Source organism: Triturus cristatus, chromosome 11 (genome assembly GCF_964204655.1).
Source record: "Triturus cristatus chromosome 11, aTriCri1.1, whole genome shotgun sequence".
Classification (NCBI taxonomy): Eukaryota; Metazoa; Chordata; class Amphibia; order Caudata; family Salamandridae; genus Triturus; species Triturus cristatus.
Genome location: NC_140594.1, coordinates 615076428 through 615103112, shown reverse-complemented (window position 1 = coordinate 615103112; position 26685 = coordinate 615076428). Strand labels below are relative to the sequence as shown.

The 26685-nt window shown below is 45.5% G+C and overlaps 1 protein-coding gene across 2 annotated transcripts in view; it reads right to left on the bottom strand.

Annotated features, from left to right (window-relative positions):
• PPP3CC (protein phosphatase 3 catalytic subunit gamma) overlaps nt 1-26685 on the bottom strand; it is a 653177-nt gene that overhangs the window by 236822 nt on the left and 389670 nt on the right. For both annotated transcript variants that reach the window (XM_085633979.1, XM_085633980.1), the window contains exon 9: nt 9914-10039. In XM_085633979.1, the coding sequence (XP_085490105.1) occupies nt 9914-10039 (126 nt within the window). The remainder of the gene's footprint in view (nt 1-9913; nt 10040-26685) is intronic.

The window sequence follows — 26685 nt, the reverse complement described above, 5'->3', positions numbered from 1 at the left end:
ACACATTTTCAAAAATATAAATTACTGAGATTGGTGGTGATAGATGCCATTCAAGCAGAAATCAGGGCTGGCAACAGAGAGCCACAAATTGCATGTCTTGGAACCTAAGTATTTTCTTGATTTCGATACAGTGACACCTCGTGGTTTGAATTCCAGTGAAGAAATGTCTGCACATTTGGGCTAAATGCTGTGATACAAGATATTCTTGCTTCTTTCCTTCTGACTTTGAGTGCAGCACTTTGGGAAGCTGATTTAACTAAAATGTATGTCTTTTTTTTTACTTTGATATCTGCACTGATTGAAACAGAGTAGCCAGCTGAGCACTTTGTTACATTTTAGCAGCACCCTTTCCATGAGCACCGCCTGGGAAACTGTAAGACACATTAGTGCACTTGGGCAGGATTGATATATTGATAGTGTCAGTCATTACAGCCTGCAGATAGGTCACAATTTATTTAAGTGCACGTGCTTATCTTGGGAGCCAGTCGCGGTTGCATTTGCCCACTTGGGCTAGATCAGTTCTATTCCGTACACGCACACCCAGGTAATTGTACCTTGTGCTATAGTTGCCAATTTTGGTTCAAAATATAACACATGAGTAAGGGGGATGGTGGTCAACACTACGAACATTCAGTATCATTTGCCTGGTGATTTTCCAAGCATTTATGCCTCACCCAAAATGAAACAAATATTAAGAGGCGTTAATTACTTGCTACTTACTGTCATCATATTATATGCATTGTTGGACATGGTATTAGCGATGTCACTGTTTTATTTAAAACCTGCCATTATTACATTCATTTTTTTGCAAGGATGACCTACACTTTAACTCCTGATGTGACCACTTTAACTAGGTACTTGTGAACAATATGTCCGTACAGATGTACACGTCATCACCATAAGCACGTAAACAAATGGTTAGCGTTACATGCCACCAATCTATTTCAGATGGTGTTCCGATGTTTCTTTAACGGTCACACTCCGATGATGACACAATATATTAGAAATCCTATGGCTGTTCATCTGCGCATAATTACTTTTGCTGTGTAAGTACCTTACTGACACGATTGTACATTGTTTCATTTGCCACAAATCATTAATTGGCTCACTTCAGTGTTTATATTACTTGTAATATTTTGGCTGAGCATTCAAACATTTTTATCAAATGTTTATTGTTTGCTCCCAGTGGTCTGTAGATAAGGTGCCATATTTACAACAGATTAATACAACTATTTGTTTAAATGGGAGGAATTTAAAGTGAAGAAACATGCTTCATAAAACATTAAGACGTAATTGGCATAACTTGGAAGCAGAAAAAAATATTAACACAGGTTTCATAGAATTTCTCCAATTCAAAATAAGAGGACTGAATTTTTCAGTTATAAATATGGTAGTGACTGGGAGCAAGAGGCCTGCGGTTTGTAAATGCAACACTTTGAAATAGGAGAAAATTAAAATGAAAACTTGACTTAATCATGAAGGGAACTTGTCATTTTAATTTTCTATTATTTAAAAGCATTCAGAAACATCATTTTGTTCTCACACTCCCAATATTGAGTGGACAAGGACTTATTTAGCAGTTATATACCTCAGTGCTTCAGTTCTTGACCTCTGTGCCATGGGTCATAAATCTGACTCCAGCACTGCTCATTATCAGGCCCTGCTATCTGCGGCCTGGAGATAATAGTGTAAAATAAACAGGCCTTCCCTTAACTTAAAAAGGGAAATGTGACCCTGTACTTGAACTTAAGCCTATGAGCTACTCTGAAGGTGTCAACGAGCTACTGGTAGCTCATGATAGACTGGTTGGAGACACAACAGTTAAAGACTGAGTTCCTCCCCGTTTATTGATGTAACACATGCTGGTTGTATTGTCGGTACAGACCAGCACAGAGGATTTTGCAATCCTTGGGAGGAAACTTGTAGGGTGAGGAAAATGCCCTTGAGCTCCAAACTGTTGATGTGGAGAGACTTTTGGCTCGTTGACCACCTTCCTTTAATATGAAGGTCCCAGCCCTCCATGGAACCATCCATGGTGGTGATGAAATTTGGTACTAGTGGCTGGAACGTTAAGCCTTAAGAGCAATGTGGCTTGTGAGACCACCGTGCCAGCGTGGGTACCATTCATGGGGTAATAGAAATCAAGTCCTCAAAGGACTCTTACAACTGTATCCCCTCTTGTAATGGTCTCATCTTGAGGCGCACCAACAGTACCAAGTTTATAGCAGAAGAGATCATGCCTAGGAGCGACTTGAACAGTCTCAAAGAAATGTACTGTTTACTTGCAATTTTTTGAGCCAAGTGCGCTAGCCTCCCTGGTCTGTCCTGGGAGAGGAAGGGATTCTTTTGTGTAGTGCCCAGTACACCTCCAAGAAATGCCACAGTTTGACTGGGACTGGTGGAGGACTTTCACCAATTTACTGTGAGGCCCAGTTTGAGAAAAGGCCTTTGTCACTAAGTCAGCTTGTCCTGGAGTTGAAACTTTTAGCAGCCAGTCGTCTAGGTAAGGGAATACCGGATGACCTTGCTTCCTGAGTGGTGCTGCTATGAGGGCCATGCACTTGGTGAATATACAAGGGGCGAACTAGAGGGCGAAGGGAAGGACCTTGATTTGGTAATGGGTACCAGCTACGGTGAAACGGAGGTATTTGCGGAGTTTGGGATGGAAGGGGATATGAAAATAATGGTCTTCTGGGTCTACAGATGTCATGAAATCTCAGTTTAGACAATGAAGAATGTCGGAGAAAGTTATTATCTGGAAAAATTGTTTGTAGAGGTATTTCTTGAGCTGTCTGAGATCTAGGATAGGTCTTCACTCTCCTGATTTCTTGCGAAATCGGAAAAAAGGGAGTAGAATCGTTTCTCTTTTTGGGCGCCCAGGACTTTCTCTATTGCTAATTTGGCAAACATTAGGAAAGCTTCCTTCCACAGTAAGTGAAGATGCGGGGCGGTTTCTCCGTAAACTTCAGAGTATGGCCAAAGTTGACAAGGTCCAATACCCATCTGTCTGAAGTAATGGTTGGCCTTTGATGGAGGTAATTGGATATCGTCACACCTACGGGATAAAAAAGTTGTGTAGCTGGCCCCTGGAGAAGGTTACTGTTTGTGGCCTGTGTCGTGGCTCTGAAAAGGTGGTCTTCTGCAAGGCCCTTGTTTAGAGAACTTCACCATAGAGGATTACAGGTAGAGAATGTTGCTCATACCCCTGCCTGTGTTGGGGCTGGTAAGACTAATACTGCTGGGAGCACTGGAATCCACCCCTGTATGAAGAGAAGCTGCTCCCATGTGCTCCTAGAAACAGCGCCATGCGATACTGGAGGGTGCTTAGGAATTTGTGTCAGTTTTAATAGCAAGCAAATAATCGTTAATGTGTTTGCCAAATAATGTGTCCCCGTAATTTTCCATGTCTAAAATTTCTGACTGGACCTCAGGTCTGAAAGAGGCTGCCCTGAGTCAACCTTGGCACCTTAACACCGCTGCGCTGGCTAGTTGACAGAAGCCTGAGGAGGCGATGTCCATGGCACAATCTATTATTTCAGACGAAGTGTACTTGCCCTCTAATATGATCTTCCTGGCTTCCAACTGTCTATCCACAGGGATGAGGTCTATGATGGATCAGACATCAGACCCCATTTGGAGGTCATACCGGCTGAGAACCGCCAAAGTGTTGGCTGCACGCACTGTATTCGCAGACATGCTGGATAACCTCTTGTCGATCTTGTCTAAACGGCGTCTGTCCTTGTCAGGTGTGGCTTGAATAGGAGTAGATTGATTCTTAGACCTCTGCTGTGCCGCTTGACATATTACTGAGTCTGGTTTTGGATGTCCTGTCAAATATGCCAGGGAATCCTTAGGGGCCCTTTACTTTTGTTGATGTGAGGGAGGATAGGTGCTACCATGGCAGGGTTCTTCATCACTTTGACTCCTTCCTGCCAGATGTAGTCTACGATTGGTATAGAGCACACTGATTTTCTTGCCTGATTTTTAAAGTCATAAAGAAAGCAGTCAGAATGCTTCACCAACATAGGGAAATGAAATCAGATTGTGGAACCCTCATATATACTCTGGAGGTGAATCAAAAGGTTGGTGTGGAGGTGGGGAGAATGCTGGTATGACAGTCATCCAATTTATCCAAAGGCGGCTGTGTGTCAGGAATCTCCCCCTCTTCTCTTTCATCATCAGATGATGATGGATCATCTATCGGCGCTGCTGCCACATGGGAGGCAGACGTCATTCTAGGGGTTGCTGGCGGGGGGAGAGGTGTTGGAGGAAGAGGGGTGACAAGTTGTGGTGGTGCACCAGGCTGCTGATCAGGGGGTTGCGGAAAACGCCTCTGATAATCAGTAAGCATGGCTTGGAGGTCATGCATCAAGGAAGCAGAAAGGTGTGCAGTATCTCGTTCAGGTGGAGGATAGGAATTATATCAGGGTTCATAATGTCTTGGAGGTGAGGAATGTTGGTAGTAATGACCTTCCTCCTCATAATTCTCATCTTCCTCCTCACATTTAACATTCAGTTCTGACAGACTGAGCTGGATCAGACAGTCAGCCGTCATCATCAGACTCCTCAATGTTCAACAGATGACTTGGTGGTGGAGTAGAGACTTTGCAAGTTTAGGTGATTTCAGGACGTAGAAATGTTCTGGAGGCCTTAGAAATTCTAATAGTCATAGACGGTCGCATTATCAGTGCTTGTCGGAGGGATGTAGGTGTCCTTCTTTGGTGTTGTGGTAGACAGGACCACTGTCTGCAGGGACTTAGTCAACGCCTGAATATTTATCGATAAGATGGGCGTACTGATGGCAGCTGTGATCGTAGTTTTCACTGTCGACGGTCTTGATGACGAGATGGTGGTACTGGTGGTCGTTGATAATCTAGGTGCCAACGGTGAATGCATCGTAGACAAGGATTTTAAATAGGATTTCTGCCCCATGGACAGCTCAGAAGATGAGGCATAAAGGTGACTTCTATTCGCGGCAGATGACTTAGAAGAGCCAGGTAAGGATGAATCTGAGGGGAAATGTTTTTGTCTCTCCTTTTTCTTGGAGTTGTGAGGCTGGTGAGAAGTCTTCACAGATTTTCTTGACTCATCTGGCGCTTCATCATGGGATCTAGCCCTTTTGTGCAACCTAGAAGAGGTGTAACAATCCTCCACAGAAGATGATTTCTGAGCTTTCGTCTTCTGAATCCACAGTATTAGCCTACATTCTCTGTTTCAAGAGTTTTTGAGAAGAAAGTGCAACAAATATTACACTCTTACCTCATGTTTAGGATGAAGACAATAAATGCAGTCCTTGTGTGGGTCATCCACATGCACTCTCTTCTTGTTACAGGTCTTACATGGACCGAAGAGGCCTTTTCTGTCAGACACAGTAGAGTAGTAGTTGAAAACAGCTTTCAGATGAGTGAAACTGAGCAGCGCTCAGAGAGACTTCCTTCACACACGACATGTGGTGAAACTATGAGGAAGTCAGCCTCTCTTGAGAAGGTTCTAGAGGGTGCTATGACTTGACTGGTCATAGTCAACGTTTTTTTTTTTTTTTTTAAGGACATAGATAGGCTATTAAATGCATGGCATAGTTCCATTTACACCTATGCGGGTGCCAGCAATGACATAAGCTAGAGCAGAATGATACCTTTGACAAGTACGGCCCTGCCAGGGCCAGTGGCAAACTAAACATGTGCATGGTTGTGCTGCGATCGAGGGGGAAGGTTTGCTTGTCTTTTGTCACTGTGGGAGGGTAATCCTCAGAGGCCTGCATTTCCTATCACACCCTGTTGGCCCCCCAAGGCGCATCCCTCCTGTCTTTGCACTTTAGTTTAGGGGATGTTTTTGTCTCTTGCAATCTCCCTACTCTGAACAGGGGAGGAACAACACTGGCTGCACCATTGGCTCAGTTTTAATTTGCCAAGCTCCCCATGACAGTCTGCTCAAGGCTGGCCACACACTTAACTTATTGCTTGAGGAGCACACCTGTTATCTGTGACACTTTATTTAACCCCTTTTATTGCTTGTTTTACGTATGGGTTCTGTTTACTTATGCATGGGGTTTTTAATTAAGACTAATTAATTTGAGGAGATTACTAGTAGTCATTACAGTAACGTTATTTTGTATTTTAAATTGCTGCATTTTATTGCAAAGGTTTAAGTAACTATGCAATCAATTATAGCCAAGTGTCACGTTACAATCAGTTTTATTACCTTTTTAATGGGTACAAGGCTCAACCACGCGGTGTGGAACCCTGGTAGAAACATTGTACATTAATTTTCCTTTTTAGGTCTCGCCTGGCGAACGCAGCGCGAAAGCGCTGTCGCCAGCGAGATCTATTGTTGCTGACTCGCCTCGGAAGTGGGACAAGAGATGGGCACGCGCAGTGCTTTTGGCGATTGCAGTCTGTGGACGCGCTTGTGGAGACGCGCTTGCAATGATGTGTACAGCCACGCGGCGTGCACATCTCCTGTCCCCCTTCCGTCCTCAGCAGCCTCATGCACTTTCACTTTTCATTTTCCCGTCGGCTCCACGGAGACAGCTTGTTTAAACTTTTCACCGCTTAGAAAGAACACGCTTACCCAGAATATGAAGCTGAGCAGAAGGAGTCCGGTTTTGGAGGTGATCACCCCGCAGTCCATATTTGAACTTAAGCTGTCTTCGAGTCCTGCGTTGCTTGCAGCCTGTATATTTCCGAAACACTTTCCTCTTCTCTATGTAGTTCTTATCGTTTGCCAGATCGGAGAGTGAGCTACCAGGCATATGACCCGCATTATCCCGCGGAGGTCACGTGGCTGCTGTCCCTGCACCACCACTCACCCGAGGGGGGGGGGGGGGGGGGGGGGGGGCATGCTACACTTGTTCCACAATGATATGCTACTGGAGCCGCCATCTTTAAACGGAGTCCTTTCCACACCACTGCACCAGCCGGAGAGAATATTAGGATGTCATTTGTTAACAATGAATCTGTATTTTATTAATTTACAAGAAGCATTTGTATATAATTGGGAGGAATGTTGTGTACGCATCGTTTTTACTAAGGTATTTAAAGAGTTCTCCTTAAAAAAAAGTTCATTTTCTGCAATTAGACTTTGTTTTGCATTTTCCGCAAAGTTCCAACATGTCAGCGAATAGCAGGGTTACGATGTGGCCCATCAAAGTTCATTCTATTTGGTCTGTCCTGAGCTTTTTTCAATCCTATTATGGTCGCTCTAGCAGCATCTTGTTTTTGTTAGGCACGGAGAGATTAAACGATTTACCCAGAATCACAGGATGTCGTGCGTCCTTGCCGAGATTCAAGCCCGGTTCCCCCGACTTGACGCCGACCGCCGTAGCCCTTAAGCCAACTTCTCTTCCCTTGGAGGAGACATTCATAGTCTGTCATCTGGTGACAGTATTTATTGAACTCATGATTGGCCCGGAATGTTGTATCCCCTAGGGTGGTGATGCCGTCGCTCACTATAGTGTCAGACTGCACATCTCCGATCCCACCGCTTCCCCATTCTGCACTATGCTTTAGGTTTCACCTTGGTGATGTCACGGAAATGATAAATGAACAGGGGCGCGAGCTTGAGCCACTTAAGATTTTATTACTGGGTGTTTATGTCTGTGCAAGGTAAATTAAACGCATTAGCAGAAGGTAAAATAACACCATGAGTCAATGTACCAGAGTCGAAATGGCGCCCGCACCAAAGAGCAAGCCAGTGAATGAATGTGCGACTCCTGATTGGCTGTTTGTTCACCAAGCTTGAAGTGACATGCAATGGAACTGTGCAACAATCCCCCGTGCTTAATTTTTATGAGAATAAGTGCCGGGGCCCAGCGTTTTCCTCAGAAGCCCGTGGCAGGCGCTATCAAATGTCGAGGCGGCCAAACACAGAGGCTGCGTAGTGTTAAAACCACAGTATGCCTCTTTCATCCACCACCATCCACCCCCTCCATTAGCTCCCTCTTTCAGATTCTTTTTCATCTCTGCTTTCTTTCTTTGTCACTGTTTTTCTGTCATTCATTTCCTACTTCTTCCCCTCTTTTGTGTTTCCTCTCTCCTGCTCTGGCCATATGTCTGATGAGGAAAAATAACGGCAACTACCAGCTCAAATTAAAGCACTGAACTAACCCTGATAAAAACAAGCATTTGCAATGCAATAGGTCTCGCATTTAGGCGAGTTTAAGCTACTGGCATTGTAGATGACAATGTCTTTTATTTAGGTTTTAAAAACGAAAATAAAAATAAAAGGCAATGTCATTTACAATGTTAATAGCTCAAACTTGTGTGAATGCGAGACCTATTGCATTGCAAATGCTTGTCGAAGATTGTAATCTCCACTACTGCAGCAATAAGCTGCAAGCAGCTGTGCATCGTCCATTATTTAATGGTTTTCAATGCCTGTATCAAGGGATGAAGGGGTTTTATTGGCAGACACCTTCAGGCGCAGTTGAATGTTGTCAATGTAGGCTTGAACAGCCGTCTACAAAACCAACCTAGGTGTCATGGCTGTGGCTAGGAACCACAAGGTAACCTTCTTACTTGCTGTGCTCATCTCCAACAGACACTACTAAACATGGTGGTCGCCGAAATTACGCTCTAGAGATTTGGGATTGTTATATATAAAAAGAACAGTGACTGTAGTGGGCTCAATCTAAACTTTTTCGTCAACAATAACATATATTATTGGACACCACCATCATTTGTGCAATACATTTCTTAAATTTAAATGAAAACCAGACACCTCCTCCAGTGTTACAATGCCACAACAATTCCTTGTGTTAATTCTTCTCTTCCAAGGCAAATAGAGTTACTGATGTTCTTTTTACATGTCTCCAATAGATAAGTAGAAGAAAAATATTTGTTTTAAAAAGAGAACAGTGGATCCTTGCTTAAGGTAACTGTGACTACTTTGGCACCTGAATCAGCTGTTTACCTCTCAGGGCTGTGTGCTCCAGTAATTCCAAATGCTCCATGACCCCAAACTTCCTACTGTTCTCATAGTACCTGCAGCCCCTAGAACTAGCTTCTAGAGAAGGAAAAGAAAGGGAGAATAGGTGGAGTGTTGAGTAAGGTCTACATAGTGAGATGTACTATTCTCATGTGAAGTATACGGGGCTATCATGTTAAGGCAGCAGATGAAAAGATCATCAGAACCGGATACCTTTTACACTGCAGCTTAAAAGAAGGGACCTGTTGTCTCACAAATCTGCAAGTGCACCTTCGATTACCTTACTTTATAAAAAAAAATTGGAGAGAGGAGCCCTTGAAAAAGATGGAAAAAAACATCAACTTGTAAGAGGAAAACTCAAGGCACAAAATACAGCATCCAGGATCCTTCCTGGCCGAGGAGAAAATTAAGAGACAAATCAGTGGGTGAAGTGCATTCTTTGAATACTCATGGTAAACAGGAGTAGAGCGCCCTTTGATTCTTTGGATTGGCTTAGCAAGGGAGAATCCTGCAACATTTATCAGTCTTGGGCGGATCACACAGTGGTACCCTGAAACTATAGCAGGGGTGTTGAATCCACAGGGTATTTATAGGAGTCTTGAAAAGAGTAGTGCAATTAAGTTATACATACAGGTGAAGGAAGCAAACTACTCATGTGTACGCGAACAGAGAATGAAGTGCCTAAGCAGCATGGGAGCCCAAAGAGTGCAAGATGGGCATAGTACACTGTGAATGTACATAAGAGAAAGGAAAAGGCTCAACGCATATCGTAAAACTTCAAGCTGCTAAATTTGGCGTCTGAATATGCAGCATGGTATCATGAATGAACGCAAGAGGATCCACAAATGGAAACATCCAGATACAAACATCACAGAGGGATAAGGCATCAAGAAACACACATACAAACTTCTACGTGAGGAGAAACCTTAGCAATCAATTTCTAGCACTGAAGTGTCAGCCATGTAGCATTGCTTATGAATCATTTTACCTTTTTCCCCTACAAAAGGCAAAGACCACGTGAAGACATCCATGAAGTTGGGGAGCCAGTAAGGATGTGGGGAGCAGTTGAACTGCCGGATGTTCATTACATTGTTCTCATATTTCAGTACAGCAGCTAGAGAAGAAAGAAAAATACGTAAATAGCGACAGGCTGCAGGGCACGCCGGACAGAGAGGGAGAGGTGGGCAGTCACTGCAGGGAAAACGGTGTACAGAGAGAAAATAAATGTGTGACATGTGAAATGATATACATAGCATACTACAATGAGTGCATTGCAAAACAGATCAAGTTTATTGTAAGAGCGGCTGGGTAAGTGCTTAGGATTTCCTGAATAGAATTATTGCATGGATATTACAAGGGTGGTGCTTGGGGGCAGGAAGTTGCACCTAGATGGCAGAGTGATTACATCACTGCACACAACAACGTGCAGAGGATAGAACAATGATCGTGATTTATACTTGGGCTTACAGAGAAATGAAAAACAAGTCTCTGGTATTCCTGAAGAACAGATACTGTGCCAGCAACAAAATGTTTATTTTGCTCACTCCCCACCAACATGCAAAAGTGTACTAGCAAGCTACCTTTGTGAATGTAAAATCAGAAAATGAAACATAAAATAAACAGAAATATCTGTCACCCTGCTCTTCTGTGATCCAAACGTCAGCAAAGGTAGCTGCAGTAGATCCCTTCTCCTTTTAATATAAACGTTTGTGCCCTTATACACACACATACTGATTTTAATAGCATTGAAAATCCAAGTAGAGAAAGAAAAAAAACTATCTTTAAACTGATAAACAAAACTGCAGACAGCAAATAAAGCTATCAAAATATGGTATTGTCATTCAGTACTTGCAGAATCCACTGCTTAATGGCAGAAGGGTTATTACTTCAAGCTATAAAGTGCATTTGCTTATGTGAACCAGCACCTAGATGCTGCAGTTATGTACCTGTTAGGTCTTCTATTTTGAGGTTTGTCGACTACCTACTGTATATCTATTCCCTCACACAAATAACACCTTATTGTATCTTCAACACTGAAAATTAGCTTTTTCGTGCACTGGAAATATTTGGAGTTGCGTTTCACAATGGAATCCACTTGTTCTAGTAACTCACAGTTGGCCAAGGGGAAAGAAAAACTTTAAGATACTAAAATTATTTGTAATCTTTGTTCTTCATCAGGAGAATTTTCACTGAAGTAGCCTCACCCACATGCAAGATGGCAACACACTTCTACAAGAGCATCTTTTCAGCAAAAAAAACAGTTTGTACAATACATAGCCTATCTGCTGCTGTTATTTTCTTCATTTCAGTTTAAAAAGAAGGCAATGATCAGTCTCTAGAGTGAACGAACAATGCTTTCTAAGAAGTCCAGTAACACTAACAGTGAAAATAAACACTGTGGAAGGACTTTTGGTTTAAGCAGTGAATGCAACCTAGTTTATCTTGTGGAGACTCTGACAAAATTAAAATTATACTAATATAATTTCCAGAATTTTGTGTTACAACAGTTATGCGAATTTCACAAAAGTATGCCATCATGCCACGTTGCAAAATTATGTGTTCACTGCAAAACTTTAATGTTGGAAAATGTTACTGTTAGAACATGGGAAAAACAGGAACGGCCAGAGTGTGAGCAGCTATTTCTGGCAACACTTTCGTTTTTCTATAGCATTGGGATATACTTAAAATTCACCGAAAACACATATTAAGATTTAGATAAAGCCGACTACAATAGCATTTAAAGTGAATCTACACATATACTGCTCAATTGTTTAAGAGGAAGTCGCGGGCTCAACTGGAGAGTTAAGCGGTCTGTTCAAAGTGGGTGAACAAAAATCTCCGTCTCGCAATTTACAGGTTTCCTTCTCTACTACTGGAAGCAGCTGTGTTATTTTCTCTGCATGATGTTGGTAAATTTGATCAGTTCTACACCTGTTGAGATAAAAACTGAAAGAGGCAGTATAAGCCTGTGGCATGATGTGGGACTGATGAAGACTTGACAGTAGTCACCGCATTTTTGCACTGCCTCAATCAATAGTAGATATATTAGAGCGGAGCCTTTAAAGCAGAGCTTATTTCCTGCTTCTTTAATTAGATAAAATGATGAATTAAGACAAGTTTTAACTCCTCCTAGTATGAAAAACTATGCAGGTCACAGAATTCTCTGCTCCATTGCAAGATTCCACTGGAACAGAACTCGGATTACAGGTAACCTTTCCAGCTCTTCTAGGGGATACTTATCACAGTTTAAAGCGCTCACTAGATCACCAAGACCATCATCAAATGGTAGGACTTTATACTGGAAGTAGGCATCCTGAATTTCTATCTCATACATCCAGTCCCTCGGATATAACAGACAGTAAATTTGGCTATTCTGAAATCAAAAATAGGCCAAAGTTCTTCCTTTTTACTCTCCGTTTGAGCCAGTAACCTTTTGGGTTACTGGCAACCTTCTATACAGCATATGCTTATGTAGAAGAGACACAGATGGTTTGATTTTGAGGCACTGAAGAAGGCTTCACAGATGGTAGGCAGTCAATAGGTACATTTTGATAATGAAGATCTTCTGGCAATGTTTGGGAGGTAAGGGAAAAAAATAGAGCTGTCTGTTAAAACAGTAACATTGCCACTGGTCTTTTGTTGTAGAAGATTTTGTTATGAAAGAAGAGTGATCAGATGTTCATACAGTCATAAGACATCTCACCTTAAAAATACATGTCTTCTGGTCATTCTGCCTCAACACTACTGCAACCAGAAGAGATAGAAGTGCATTTACGAAGGAATATAAGATTCATATAATTTGCAGTACAACCTATATTGGCAGGCTGTGAAGCCTAGATATGAAACCCGGAGACTAAGGAATTAAGTTTTGTGTAGATGAGTAACATTTTACTTTTTATGCATTCTCATTTAGTTGCCCCATTATACCATTGGATAGGGTGCAACACATCGGCTTTCATTTTCATAATCATTCTGTCTTCAGATGTTTACCCCTAATAATGGAGCCAACAACTTGCTGCTGGTTGGTGGGGTATCCTTCGACGTCATTTAGGGGTTGCAAATGGTCGCATTTGCGACCTCTGCCTTTCCCCGTGCAACTCCAGGCACTAAGCTTGCGACGTCTGACCTAAGAAATCACTAAGGCAGAGTCAAGATCGCTTTTCAACATGCATTGTAAGGAAGAACATAGTAGGGTGTGTTTAAACTGAAAATATATGAAAGTTGCAACATATTTGATTTATTATTGCTGGGAAAGAGGCAAAACGACTCTCACCGTCTCTGGACATATCAGAGGCAGCGGAAATAGGACAGACAGAAGAAAGAAAAAAGGCAAACAGGGACACCAGAGAGACCACAAGTGAGAAAGAAAACACAATAGATAGGTGCGTGTGTTTGAGAGACAGAGAGAAAGAAAAAGCTTAAAGAGACAGAAGGATGGATAGGTGGATGTTGGAGAGATAATAAGCCGGGTGTGAGGGGGAGAGACTTAAGAGAAGAAACAGGCGGAGGCAAATAAAGAGGCAGCCGAGACAGCGGGAAAGGCATGGGAGATGGGACAAGCAGAAAAGCTGGGACAGGCCCAACCGATAGGCACAATAAAAGAGAGGGAGGAAAGTGTGAGAAGGACGAATACTAGAGACTAGAAGGACACAGCAGAGATTGACGGTAGGTGAAAAAGACATCCGAGAGAAGGGGTGAGAGACAGGTGAAAAGAGCATTCAAAGAGACAGAGGGAAAACAGGACATTGATATAAGAGGTGATAAAGAGCAAATTGTGCGAGCACGCTCAGAGAAAGCAGTAACAAATAGAAACAGTAGAAAGCTGAGAGAGTGGAAGTCGTCAGTGCATTCAAAAATATGTACATAAATGATAAAGAAAAGCTGGAAGAGAGGGAGAGATTGGTGAGAGGAAAATGATAAAGACTGTGACTGTTGAGAAGAAAGAAAGGTGATGCAAACTGTTGAAAGTGGGGAAAGAGATGGCTGAAAGACACAAGGTCAGACAGGTGAGAAGCAGAGGGTTGACAGGCTAGAAAGAGACAACAGAGGTTAGGGAAGATGTGCTATACAGGCAAAGGCGACAAAAGTGGCTGAGGAAGTGAGACTGAGTTTGGAAACTGCCTGAGAGTGGATTATAAAGAAGCAGAAAAGTAAGAAAGACAACTTAGATTGAGCGGGAGACAGGGGAGACAAAATGTGGTAAATACTGCTACAACTAAGGAGGCAGCTGAGAGAAGGATGATAAAAAAAAAAGGAAAAATACAGATACATTTGGGAAATGGCCACTTTCCATAGAAGAAAATACAGCTGAGAAATACAGATTAGATGGGATAGCAGAGAAAGATGTTAAGAGGGAGGCAGGTGGCAAAGGAACAGGTAATGTAGAAAAGGGATGGAAGAAAGATGCTCAGATGGAGGGGACGGCAATTAATGAAAAATATCAGTGGAGAGCAGGAGAACAAAGCAAGATGAGAGACCGATCAAAGGGGTAGTAAAACAAAACAATGTGAGGAACAGATTTAAGAGGAAGGAAGGTTAGAGGAAGAAAAGTAGAGCAGGAGGGCCACAAACTGTGGCATAAACATGAGCTTTTATTCTGGCACAGTAATACATTTGTATCTTCCTCTACTTTTAGATGATGGCTGTGTATTCTGCACAACCTTATGAAAACAGAGGCAATGTCCCAGCCTACACCAGTGCGCACCTTAGTTGGACATTTCCAGGGCTACCAGAAGCATGTACCAGACTACAAAAATGAGGCACCGTTGTGAACTGACAGTTTGAAGCAGCTCTGGAGAGAGTGCAGCAGTGAAAGACAGAACACTGGTTTCAAACTGCTTATCCACCTTTAACTGCTTGCAGTCTGGCCTGCTTTTGGATGGTGTGCCTGGGGCACACAGGAACCTTCCATAACCCCTAAAGTATGCCCCAGGGACTGCACAAGTTATGACATATATGACAAGTAATGCGACTAGTTATGTGACACTTCCACACTTCTCACTTGGCACTATCTGTGCACCTTCCGAGAACCATTTGTTTTTGTGGCAGCATTATCAGTATGGTCTAGGGAGATGATTTTCTTTTTTCTCTGACTTGCAGGGGGGCACAACTCCATTAAAATGAGGGAATGTCCACTGGACCTCGCACAGGAGTGGAATGTGCACTGAATCAATGGGTGTTACACAAGGGGCTTTAAGTATCTGCAGCCCAATCTAACACATTAGTGTGTGGGAGGAAGGCAGAAAAAGCACGTGCATATGCCTACTGAGCCCCCATCCATCCACCCTCCTCCCAAGATGCTTCTGTAATCTGCTACAATAATCTCTATATATTCATGGCAAAATGATGTCCATATGTTATTAAAAAAATGAAAGGTGATAGTCTGTGATAACAAGTGACATGTCCTTTGGCAGTTTTGACCATACATTATTTCCATATTAAATTTGTGTTGAAGGTTTTTAAAATGACGTAAAATAAAGTTTTGGACAGTGCATGTGGGCATACAGAACTGATTCTGCATATCTGTAGGGGAACAAATCTCTGACTGAAATCTGACTCAGTTTTTTGTCAGGGCTGCTTTCCATTCAGGGGTTGGATGGGTGTCACTTGTGTGTCAGTAAATACACATCTGTTACCTAATGCACACACAATGGGTTCCATCGAGTATTCTACATGAACTTGCTTCTAGGGAATTAGCTATTCCCTTGGGCAGGCTTTGGGCCTAATGTAGGTCTTCAAAATGTCCGTCCATAAAGGGGCCCGAAGACCCATTAGTCAAGAAGGCTTAACCAAAAACAAGATCCAGTTGCACAGAGGCAGCCCAGCTCTGAAAAGCTTTGTATTAGATCAATAGGTGAAATACTGGTATGTGAATAGCTTTCCAATTGATGAAAATTAGTTCAATAAAGTGATTAAAGTTGTGATTTTATTTGGTTTAGGTAGACAAAGGGCAATGTAGATGCAGAGAAAGGCAGCATGTTTTTTGCCCCCTTAGTGGCGGTCAAGCCTGGGGCTTTTTTCCCAAGGCTTTAGTGGATCATTTGTAGCTTTGTTTAAACATTATGCAGGTTGTGATAGTACTTCTATAGGATCTATAGGTTCTATTAAATCTAAGCAAAGTTGTGGTCATGTGGTTTGCATATGACCACTGTTAGAAGGTGGTTCTGACACTATGGGCCGCCTGGAATTTTTGCTTTTTGAGCACCCAATTGTTAAGCTTTTACTGTGGGGGAGCCTCATAAGTTGGGACTCGCCCACAGTGAACTCATAATGAAAGAGACAGCATGGAGATTTTACTGGTGTCCCCCTGGCCTGACCAGGCTGTGCAGCAGCAGCAGGGGTAAGGGGCACCGGGCTAGTTACATGCGTGTGCACACGTGTACGGGCTGCACAGGGGAGATTCCTGGCGTGCGCAGCACCAGAGCAGATACAAAGTGAATGGTGTGGCAGGACTTAAGCAGAATTGGGTGGTGACATGGAATAGGCTTTATACACTGGGAAGAAACGTGCCAGGGAAAGTCAGGGAGCAAATGAGCAAGTTTTACTTTCATAAGTTTGAGTTTGAGTTTAAAACATTTATAAAGCGCACGTTCACCTGGCAGTTTCTTGGCGCTATGGAGTGCTGAACCTTTAGAGAACAGTAAAGTCAAGAGGGAGTGGAGAGGTTTATAGTGGGAAGGCTTGTAGGAATAAAAAGGTTTTCAGCGCCTATTGGAAGTGAGAGTATTCGGTGGAAGATCTGAGGTGGGCTGGTAGGGAGTTCCAGAAGGAGGGGGCGAGTGTGGAGAATTTCGAGCCCCCCCACTTTTTGCACCTAAAACGGGGAACTGTCAGCAGATGTTGGGAAGAAGAGCGTAGTTCCCGGACTGGGGCATAGGTTTTAATTTCCGAGGAGATAAAGGCAGGGGCGGAACCAGCCCGGGCCTGAAAAGTGATACAGCCCATCTTGAACTGGGATGGGGAGCCAGTGTAAAGACTTGAGGAGCGGCGTGACGTGATGGGATTTGGCCAGGTTGTAGACTAGGCGGGCAGCCTGGTTTTCGACCAGCTGTAGTCGCCGTATACTGTATGCGGGCATGCCACAGTATAGGGCGTTGCCGTAGTCTAAGCGAGAGATAACCATTGCCAGGACAATGAGCTTTAGGGCAGAGAAAGAAAAGAAGCGGGAAACCCTTTGAATGGTGCGAAGTGAAAGAAAAGAGGAGGACACCGCTGAACTGACCTGGGAGTGCAGGGTGAGTTGATCGTTCCGTTTGATTCCAAGTGTTTTCACGGAGGAAGATGGAGAGGGAGGGGGACCTAGGGAGGGGGGCCAAAAGAGGGGAGTCCAGGGACTGGAGGAACCACCCGTCAAAACCAGCTCGGTTTTGTCTGGATTTAATTTCAGGTGGTTGTGGTTCATCCAGTCTCGGATGAAGATCATAATAGATTGAAATTTGGTTATGGACTCAGGGGATGATGACAAGGAAAAAATGAGCTGGAGGTCGTCCGCATAGTTATAGACGGAGACCTCCATTTGTTGATGGGCAAAGATGAGGGGGGCAATGTACAGATTAAACAGAAGTGGGGAAAGGGAGGAGCCCTGAGAGACCCCGCATTGTATCTTCCATGGCTCCGCCGAGAAGTCACCCAGGCGCACACCTTGGGTGCGGTCCCGGAGGAAGGAGGACAGCCAGACCAGGGCGGAGCCTCCAACCCCGGCCGCCCTGATACGGGAGAGTAAGATGAAGTGATCAACCGTGTCAAAGGCGGCGGAGAGGTCAAGGAGGACAAGGGCCTGGGGGAGGTTGGTGTCCATACCCTCTCTGAGGTTGTCGAGGACCGAGAGCACCACAGACTCCGTGGAGTGTGTGGGGCGGAAACCGGCCTGGCGGGGGACTAGCACCCCTGTTTTCCTCCACGAAGGCAGTGAGCGCTCTGGACACGTGTCGCTCCAATACCTTCCCTAGAAAGGGTAGTAGAGAGATGGGGCGGTAGTTGACAAGAGCGGAAGGGTCGGCACCAGGTTTTTTGAGGATGGGGACAATGATGGCTGATTTTAGGGATGGAGTGACAATGCCCTGAGACGGAGAGCTGTTCAGAAAGGTGATCGGGGGTTGCACACAGATCGAGTAGATGTGCCTGAGGATGTGAGCAGGACAAGGGTCTAAAGGGGAGCCAGATTTAACCAAGGGGAGGAGGGAGAGGAAAGTCTCTTCCGTCAGAAGGGGGAATGAGTCAAGGCGAGCCTCGACTGAAGGACATTGTGGGTCAAGGAAAGAAGGGGAGGTGGGGGGGATATTGGCTTTGATTTTTGAGATTTTATCCAAGAAGTAAGTATTACAGGAGTCGCATAGAGCCTGGGAGGGGGAGGGTTTGAGGGTGGCTCTATCAGAGTAGGCGAGGTCGTAGAGGGCCTACAAATTCCAGACTCGCACTAAAGTGCACTGTAACTTGTGTGAGAAGAAGTATTCTGCAGAGCCCAAAGTCATATTTGTACTGCTTCTTGGTCATCCAGAAATGTTATATGTCTCGGAGTCAGCACATAACCAGGGCCAGGTTGGGGGCCAACTCTGCCAGGCTGATTTAATGACCTTCCTCTCCAAGCCGTGGCCTCAGAGGCCCATCCCAGCACAACAAGCATTCCAAGGGCAGGGCCTCCACGCCAAGAAGAGAAGATGGGTGGAGCTACCGGTTCATCCATCAGTAGCTGACACCTGGTGCCAGGCACCAGGTCACTCTGGAGTGAAAGGCAGCCTGGGGGGAAGGGGCTCTCAGAGACCATGTGGCAGGAGACCCTGGACGCCGCCATTTAGAACAAACCCAGAGGCCTGGGCACGAAGAAGGGAGCAGGGGCAGAGACGGGATGTGTCGCTGTGTGATAGGGCACACAGAGACTTCCTTTCAGCCCCCTTCCCAACTTCTTAAAATAACTTGCACAGGAAGAGGAGCTCTCTCTGGGGTGTGGTCTGCTGAGGCAGAATGTGCTGGAGCCTGGCGCAATGGGCAGTTGGAAGGAGGAACACCCTGACTATCCCAGGATCCTGAACAGCGCCAGGAGAAGAGACCAGGACCAGTGCGCAGAGCAGAGGGCTCTGCGCAGGGAGAAGAGAGGCCCAGGAGGAGAGCCAGACGAAAGGCTGGCGCAGGGAGCCAGTGAAGACAGCTCCCTGCTGAATCCCCCCTCCGTGTGACCAGGAGGGCGAAGGAAAGCGCTCCCAGTGGCTGGGGAGCACCACCTGGAGCAAGAAGAGGCCAAAATCGACAAGATTGGTCCCCTGGGGCCTGAGATAAGGCCCCCAGAAGGTAGGCGACCTTTGGCTGACCGACGACAAAGCACTTGGGCTCCGCCGCTGGTCCAGAAGATGCCCCCGGGGTGGGTCAGGTCCCGGGGGCTGCCCCCAACACGAAGTAAAGTTGGGGAGCACCGTTGTCCTTCCCCGTGAAGTGTTTCCCCAGAACGGGCGGCCAGGAGCCCACCCTGGGCCACGGCAACAGCGGAGGGCAGGGGACACCGTTTCGCCCCCGCGAAGAGGTCTCTGGGGGCCCCGAAGCAGTCCCCGTGAACAAGTCCAGGGGGGGGGGAGAAAGGAGCCCACTTTGGCCCCCGGCGAAGAAGCATCCATCGGGGAGCGCCGGCGTGCTCCCCATGATGAGAGGGGGAGGGGCCCAGGACCCCATCTTTGGGCCCTGAAGAAGAATCAGTCTGGGAGCGCCGGTGCGCTCCCCGTGAAGAGGAGGCGGGGCCCGGAACCCCATCTCCGGGCCCCGAAGTGCAGAAGGAGGACGGGGGAGTGCAGCCGCACTCCCCCGAGGCCAGCGGGACCGGCGCCGGCCTCCGTGTCTGCCCGCCGGAGCGGGCAGACCAAATCTGCAGTGCCGGCTCCCGCGGCAGCATGTGAGTGTGCTGGCCGGCCGTGGAGCAGGCGGGGGCAGCCGGGGGTGGGCTCACCAGGCTCCCCTCCAACGTGGAGAGCCTGCAAGGATCCTGGGTGGGACGGGGCCCCGTAACATAAGGAGGAGCCAGGGACACGGGTGGGACCAGGTCCCCCGACGAATCGCCAGGGCAGCCGGGGGTGGGCTCCCCGAGCTGTGAACACCCACCTGGGGTCCCAACGAAGCCTGAGGAGGTGGCGAAGCCACAGGCAGTGCGATCGCGGCTCTCCCCAACGCAGCGGGGAAGCCGCTGCTACAAAATTCTTGAAAACGGAAAAGCGCCCAAAATGCCCTGCAGGCCCGGTCATAAGCAAAGTGGGGTTATGTTGCCAGACATTCCTGCTAGGGTGTCTGGCTGTATATGTGTAATCCTGTGATTTCATCTGTGATGCCTTTAGGGGTTGTAATTGCAATACATTCTGATGATCCACAAATGTGATGAGTACGGTCATTCTAAAGTGATGCTTACACATGTATTCTTGCTGCTGCGCTTAGGTGAAGAACCCAGACTGCTAGCCCTTAAGATGTAGAGGTGTATACTTCAAGGTCAGTAGGAAATGCTCAGTCAGGGTTATGTGTCACCAAGGAAGGGTAAACTATTTTAAACTCTTGTTGAGATAATGAGGTGGGTCGCCACTGGGTTGGGGCAGTGCACAGGGTCCTCGCTCCAGGTTATGTTCAACTACCTGCATTGGGGGCAAGATGATAAGCATACATGGGAGTGGTGGTACTAGACCCCCACCCCACCTGCGGGAAGGGGTGGAGATGTTATGCAATGTCACAAAGTAATTCCAACAGCTTATGTATACTTGTAAATTGGTGCATAGTATTGAGTAGTGTGCGTGTTTAATAAATGTACTCTTACTTTTATCAAGCAAAGTACAGACTGGACAATGAATTATTGGGTGTTATTTCTGAGCACCTGCATATGGCGATTACTATCCCACACCACCTCCCTTGAGTAAGCCTCAGACTGCTCTGCAACGCTACCCTCTAAGAGTCAGGCGCTACCATTGGGTGTTTGGTTCCCAGTGAAGGACACATGTAGTCATGTTATTTGTGCAGGTCTCACAGATACTCCCTGGTTTTCCAACAACCACCAACTCTGGCATATGTTGGTTGTAGATGAGGAGGTGATACCTATTCCCCTGGTCTACCTTGGTAGAATCCTAGGTGATATTGAATTGGTAACTAAAATAGAGATGTATCTGCTTTTGTAACTGTTGTTTCTGGTTATCAACCTTCCACTTACGGCATGGTTTCTACCTTCAGTGATGTCACTTCTTTGGTGTCATTAGGGTAAAATGTCATGTGATGTCCCCTCCTAAGACGGCATTGGGCGAAAGGTCTCATGATGTCACTTCCTGTGAGGACTTGTGAATGAAAGGATGTGATGTCATTTTCACTATCCCTGGTATTTTGGTTAATCGAGATCTATTTGGGTATCAATTGGAGCACGAACTGCAAAGGTGCTTGTGTTTATCTGCATCATCTACCCCTATAGCAGCTTAAAAGAAATATACACCATACATGACAACAGAGCTGGTTCGCAAGTTATAGAATGAGCAAGTAAACGGATGAACTAGATCAAATAAATTTACTATGCGTGTAGCGGTCAAGGTACCCACTTTCAACCCGCACGCCTCCTCCCCTAAATATTTAAAATGAGCCCTGGCGGACGGGGTCCCTGGGCCCGGGGTGTGAGGGGGCCACGTGCCCCTCTCCTAATTATTCAAACCTGACCCCAGGAAATACGCCAAATTCAGCTCAGGAAGGGGGTTCGTGTGATCTCCCTGTTCCCTTGCAAAATATATTGGACCCTGGGTGATGTGGTCCCCTAGGCTGAAAACGGCCTGGGGAGGGGGGCCGTGTGTCCTCTCCCCCTTAACTGAAGAATATGGCTCCAGGCCGCCATTTTGTTTCGATCCCGTATGAGGCCCACAGAATTGTGGCAAAAATTGCCACTCCCCCCCCCTGCCACCTCACCCCCCAATTTGGCCCCAGGGGAGGTCCCTCTGGGTATCCTCCATGGGCTCTAGGGGGCAGGGTATCCCTAAACTGCACCATTATATTTTTTTTAAATTCAGGACTGGGGCCCAAGTCTCAAAGTCCTGTTATAGCAATTAGAGTGCTCACTTCCACGGGAGCGAAATGACCGAAGGGGAAAAAAGCTCACTGGGCTAATCGGAGCACTCTATTTTTAGAATTGGGTTTGAGGGAAGAGTCCATTGAGCCCAAATGTCCAGATATACAAATATTTTTGATCCTTAATTTCTCAAAAATTACTGAACGGATTTTCACCACATCACAAAAACAACAATCTGTTGACCTAGATCTAGCTTCCTGCCAAATGTGGTGCAATTCCGTTAGCAGGGTTTGCGGTAGCATTTCTTAAAGAAGTCTATGGAAAATGCAATGGGATTTAGCATTTTGGGGCTCCCTTTTTTCTCGGCCCCGCTTGACGGATCACCCCAAAACATTATATGCACCAACTGAGCAAAAAAGAGCACTTTTTTGGATAGTTTTGTGGAGATTCATCAAAAGGTGCCAAAGTTATTAGTAACAAACACATTTCCTATGGTGGAAACGCTGACCTAAGGAAATCCGCAACATTCTATTTGGAATAACGTTGGCACCGATTGACGAATCTTCGCGAAATTTTCCAAACTTTTGGCCAGCTACGGTCCCTCCTATCCTGAAAACTTCACGGTGATTCGTCAAGCGGGGGCCGAGAAAAAAGGGGGGTCCCAAAACGCGTTTTCCCCATGCATTTTCCCATAGGACCTGTTGACGCAGCTACAGCCCGAACTGCTAAACGGAATTACACCAAATTTGGCAAAGAGGTAGTCCTCAGTTCAGACTCGTGCCTTCTGCTTAAATGGTGTAAATCCGTTCAGTAGTTCCTGAGAAAATTAGAGTTAAAACGATAGATATATCTGGGCGGAGCCTAACCACACATCTCATCGTGAGATCTGATTGGCTGTCAGTACTTCATCCAAGAAGGGTTGCCTGCCATCTTGGGACCAATATACATGATAGCACCTCTTTAAAAAGCATTGCAGCTAATAGAAGATTTTAAGACTTTAGTTACATTATAAATCATTTGTTGATGGTACCATACTCATTTTAGGAATTGTGGTGTGTTCTAAGGTGATTTTACCATGTGAAAAAGCCTTCTGCTGTGTTATCATGAATCATGTTTGAGAGAAAACTATTTTCTCATGCTTTTACCACAGAGGTTTGGAAGGTGATCTATAAGCTAAACTGAGAGCATATTTTCTGTAAATTCACATTATCTTTCTCAGTCATGTGAGAATGAAGTCTGACATTCTCAGTAAAACATGTACATCCAACAAGGGCAGAGACTGTCAGTTGATTCCTTTGTGTTGTACTGCAGCTTCCCAGTGTTCTAAAGAACAACTAGAGCGCTAACAGTCCTACTTATGACAAACATATTGCACACCTGAAGCCATCTTGATTGGAATAAAGTGGTAACACTTAAAACATTTAATTTACAAAAGAACAACATGAGGGGGTTCATTTGCAATAGAAAGTATGATTAGTGCTGCAGAAAGAAAAATTAGGGCACATTTTGAGTGACTTTTCAAATTCTCTTCTATTTCATAAAACAATTCGGACATGCAGACTGAAACATGCACTTTCAATACCAGCAGCAGACTTCCCTGGTGAGCAGTAGCTTTACTACAGTGATCTAATGAGCAACTAGAGTGCTAACATTCAGAATTTATGGCAAATGGGTGACACATCTGAATGCCTTCTTGATGGAACCAAAGTAAAAAACTGAAAGTATTTCCTACTGAGGAGACTGCAGTAAATGAGGAAATTAGGAAACTTCATAACAAATAAATCTCCCAAGATGGCCACCAGAGACAAAAGAGCCCAAATGTAGCCCAAATATCACCCAGATGTAGCCCACATGTAGCCCAATGACAGAAGTGTGCAAAACACTTATTTTTTGTGTATTTGCAGTTTTATATAGTGCAGACTTGTCAGGTATTGGGGCGCTTTTCATGAGCATTGGTTACATCACACAAGAACAAATTCATTTTGGTTGTAGACATGGGGAGATTAAGTGATTTGACCAGAATCACAGAATGTTGAGCTGAAGCAGAAACTCTAACCTGGTTCCCCAGTTGCAAAGTCAGCAGCTCTGGAAGTAACACCACAGCCTCTCCCCTAGGTGCAACATTTAATCAAGTGATCAACTGGATAAAAAAAAAAAAAGATTACAAATAATTTAAAAGTTCTTTGTCGCCATTTGAAAACTCAGAAAATATGTTTTAGTTTTTTAGAGCACTAACCATAATTTTGATGCAAATAAGACCCTGTCATATATGTAATTTCTAAAGAAAATGCTCTAGGTATAACAGTTTTGATTACACCAAGATGACGTCAGGCGTTCCACACTTTTGTAATAAATATAGAATGTTAGCAATCTAGTTGTTCATTGGGATACTGTTGAGAGGCAGACGCCAGGGGCACGGACTCTGAAAATTGAAGGCAGGTAGGAGAGTGCAGAGGCAACAATTTGACCACACTGGGCAGGCAGGAAGGGCAGTGGCAGCACAACAAACTATGGAGGGCAGTGGAAAGGGGGGCAGGGGCAACAAACCAACAATACAGGACTTGCAAGAGAGGCTGTGGCAATAAAATAGACCATTGTGGGCAGAAGGAAGAGGCAGTGGTAGTACAACCATACATGGCAACAGACCCGTTTCAGCCAGGAAACGTCCAATGTTTTTAAGCTCAAATGGGCTTTATTTGATCTGTCTCCTGTCTGCAATCTCCTCTTTTTCAATGTAACTCAAAGGGGAAAATCAATACCCCAGTTTTTTTCAAAATCTCCCTCTTACCAAGTTAAAAATGTTCGCAAGTATAGTACATTGGATCATGGTAGGCAGGAGGAATTGGGGTAGGGACATGGACTCGGATAACAGAGGACAGGAGGGACATGAGAGGTGCACCAAACTGACCCTATAGGGTAGGCATCAGGGTCTGCAGCAGCACAGTACACCACACAGGGCATGCGGGACGGGAGTGCAGCACAACAATCCATAGAAAGCAATAGGGAGGGGACAGGACCATGCACATGGACAACAGAGAACAGAGGGGAAAGAGGCAATGGTAGCTAGCTGACCATAATGGACAGACAGGAGAGAAAGCTGCAGCATAACAGACCATAAAGGGCAGGAGTGACGGATCAGGGGCATTACAATGGAACAGACAAGTCAGGAGGGAGGGAATAGGGGTCTCCACATTGAAACAGAGGGCTGGGGGCAGGGCAGGAGCAGCAAGATGACCATGGAGGTCAGGCAGGATGGGCACTAGAAACAAGACACACCATGGAGAGCAACAGTGAGACTATGATGGCATACACACAGACCATGGAGGGAAGGTGGAAGGGGGTCAGGGGTAGCTAGCTGACCACACAGGGAAGGTGGGAGGGGCCATGGCAGCACAGAAGACCATGCATGGCAAGCGGGAGGGTTAGTGGCAGCACAATGGCTATGATGGGCAAGAAGGAGGGTGCAGGGGCATGCACAAAGGACCATGGAGGATAGAAGGGAGGGTCAGGACCTGGGCACAGACAAGAGAGTTCAGGGGAAGGGGCCTCACAACAGACCGCGCGGGGCAGGCAGGAGGAGCAGTTGCAGCACAACAGACCAGGGAGGGCAGAAAGGTGTGGCAGTAAAATGGACCATGGAGGACAGGAGGAAGGGGATAGGGGCATGGCATGTGGACAGGCTGGGTGGAGGTGGTAGGGACAGGTTACAGTCATCTGACAATGCTAGGCAGGTGGGAGGGGAGTGGCAGCTCAACAGAACACTCAGAGTAGATAGGAGTGGCAGGTCCATGGAACATGGTGGGCAAAAAGGATGGAGCAGGGGCATGCACAAAGACATCGGCGGGCAGGGGGGAAGGAGAATGGGGCAGCAAGCTAAGCAGAGAGGCTAAGCAGAGAGGCTAAGCAGGAGGTCAATGATGGGCCATAGAATTGGGCAATGGAGGGCAGGAGGAGTGGACTGGTACATCATGCTAAATGGAGGGCAGTGGCAACACATCAGACCATGCATGGCAGGAGGGAGGAGGCTGGTCCATGGATTCAGACAACATAGGATAGGGAGGAGGTGGATGGGGCAGCAAGCCAACTGTTCAGAGAAGGTGGGTATTAGGAACTTTATTGTTTTTAAAATGTGTGTCTGTGCGAACTACTTAAAATATGAACAAGTATGCAGCATAATCTCACTTTTATTCAGGAAGAAGAGGACGTTTGTGACTGACTCCGGGCTCACTTGGTAGAAACACCCCCTGACCCTCTATCCCCCATCGCAAAATGTAATGCCCGTGAAAAGGGTAGGTGGACGCAGTGTTATATAGAACATAGTCCTGAGAGCACGGTTTAAAATGAAAACTAGATATAGTATATGGTATAAACTATGCACCAAAAAGTGTGATAGAAGATGAACCGGGGCGTGAAATATAATATGCAATACATTGTCCGCAATGACAGATTCATTGGAAAGCGCGAGATAGCACAGGCACTAGTGAGTGCTATGCGATATGTGCCTTGGAGTGTAATATGCACAGGGCAGTGTTGTGTAACCTAATTAGTCTCTAAAGTTGTAATATAAAATATGTGCTGGGGAGTGCAACGTTGCATATGCACTGAGACAATGATATGGATCCCAGATTGTAATATGTATGGCATAGCGCTGTGCGTTAGAACATAGGTATCGAGGAAGGCAAGTTAGATGGGGCAATATAACCCGTGCGAAGGCAAGTGTGGCATGACATATTCACGGGGTGGTGTTACAGTGCACATGG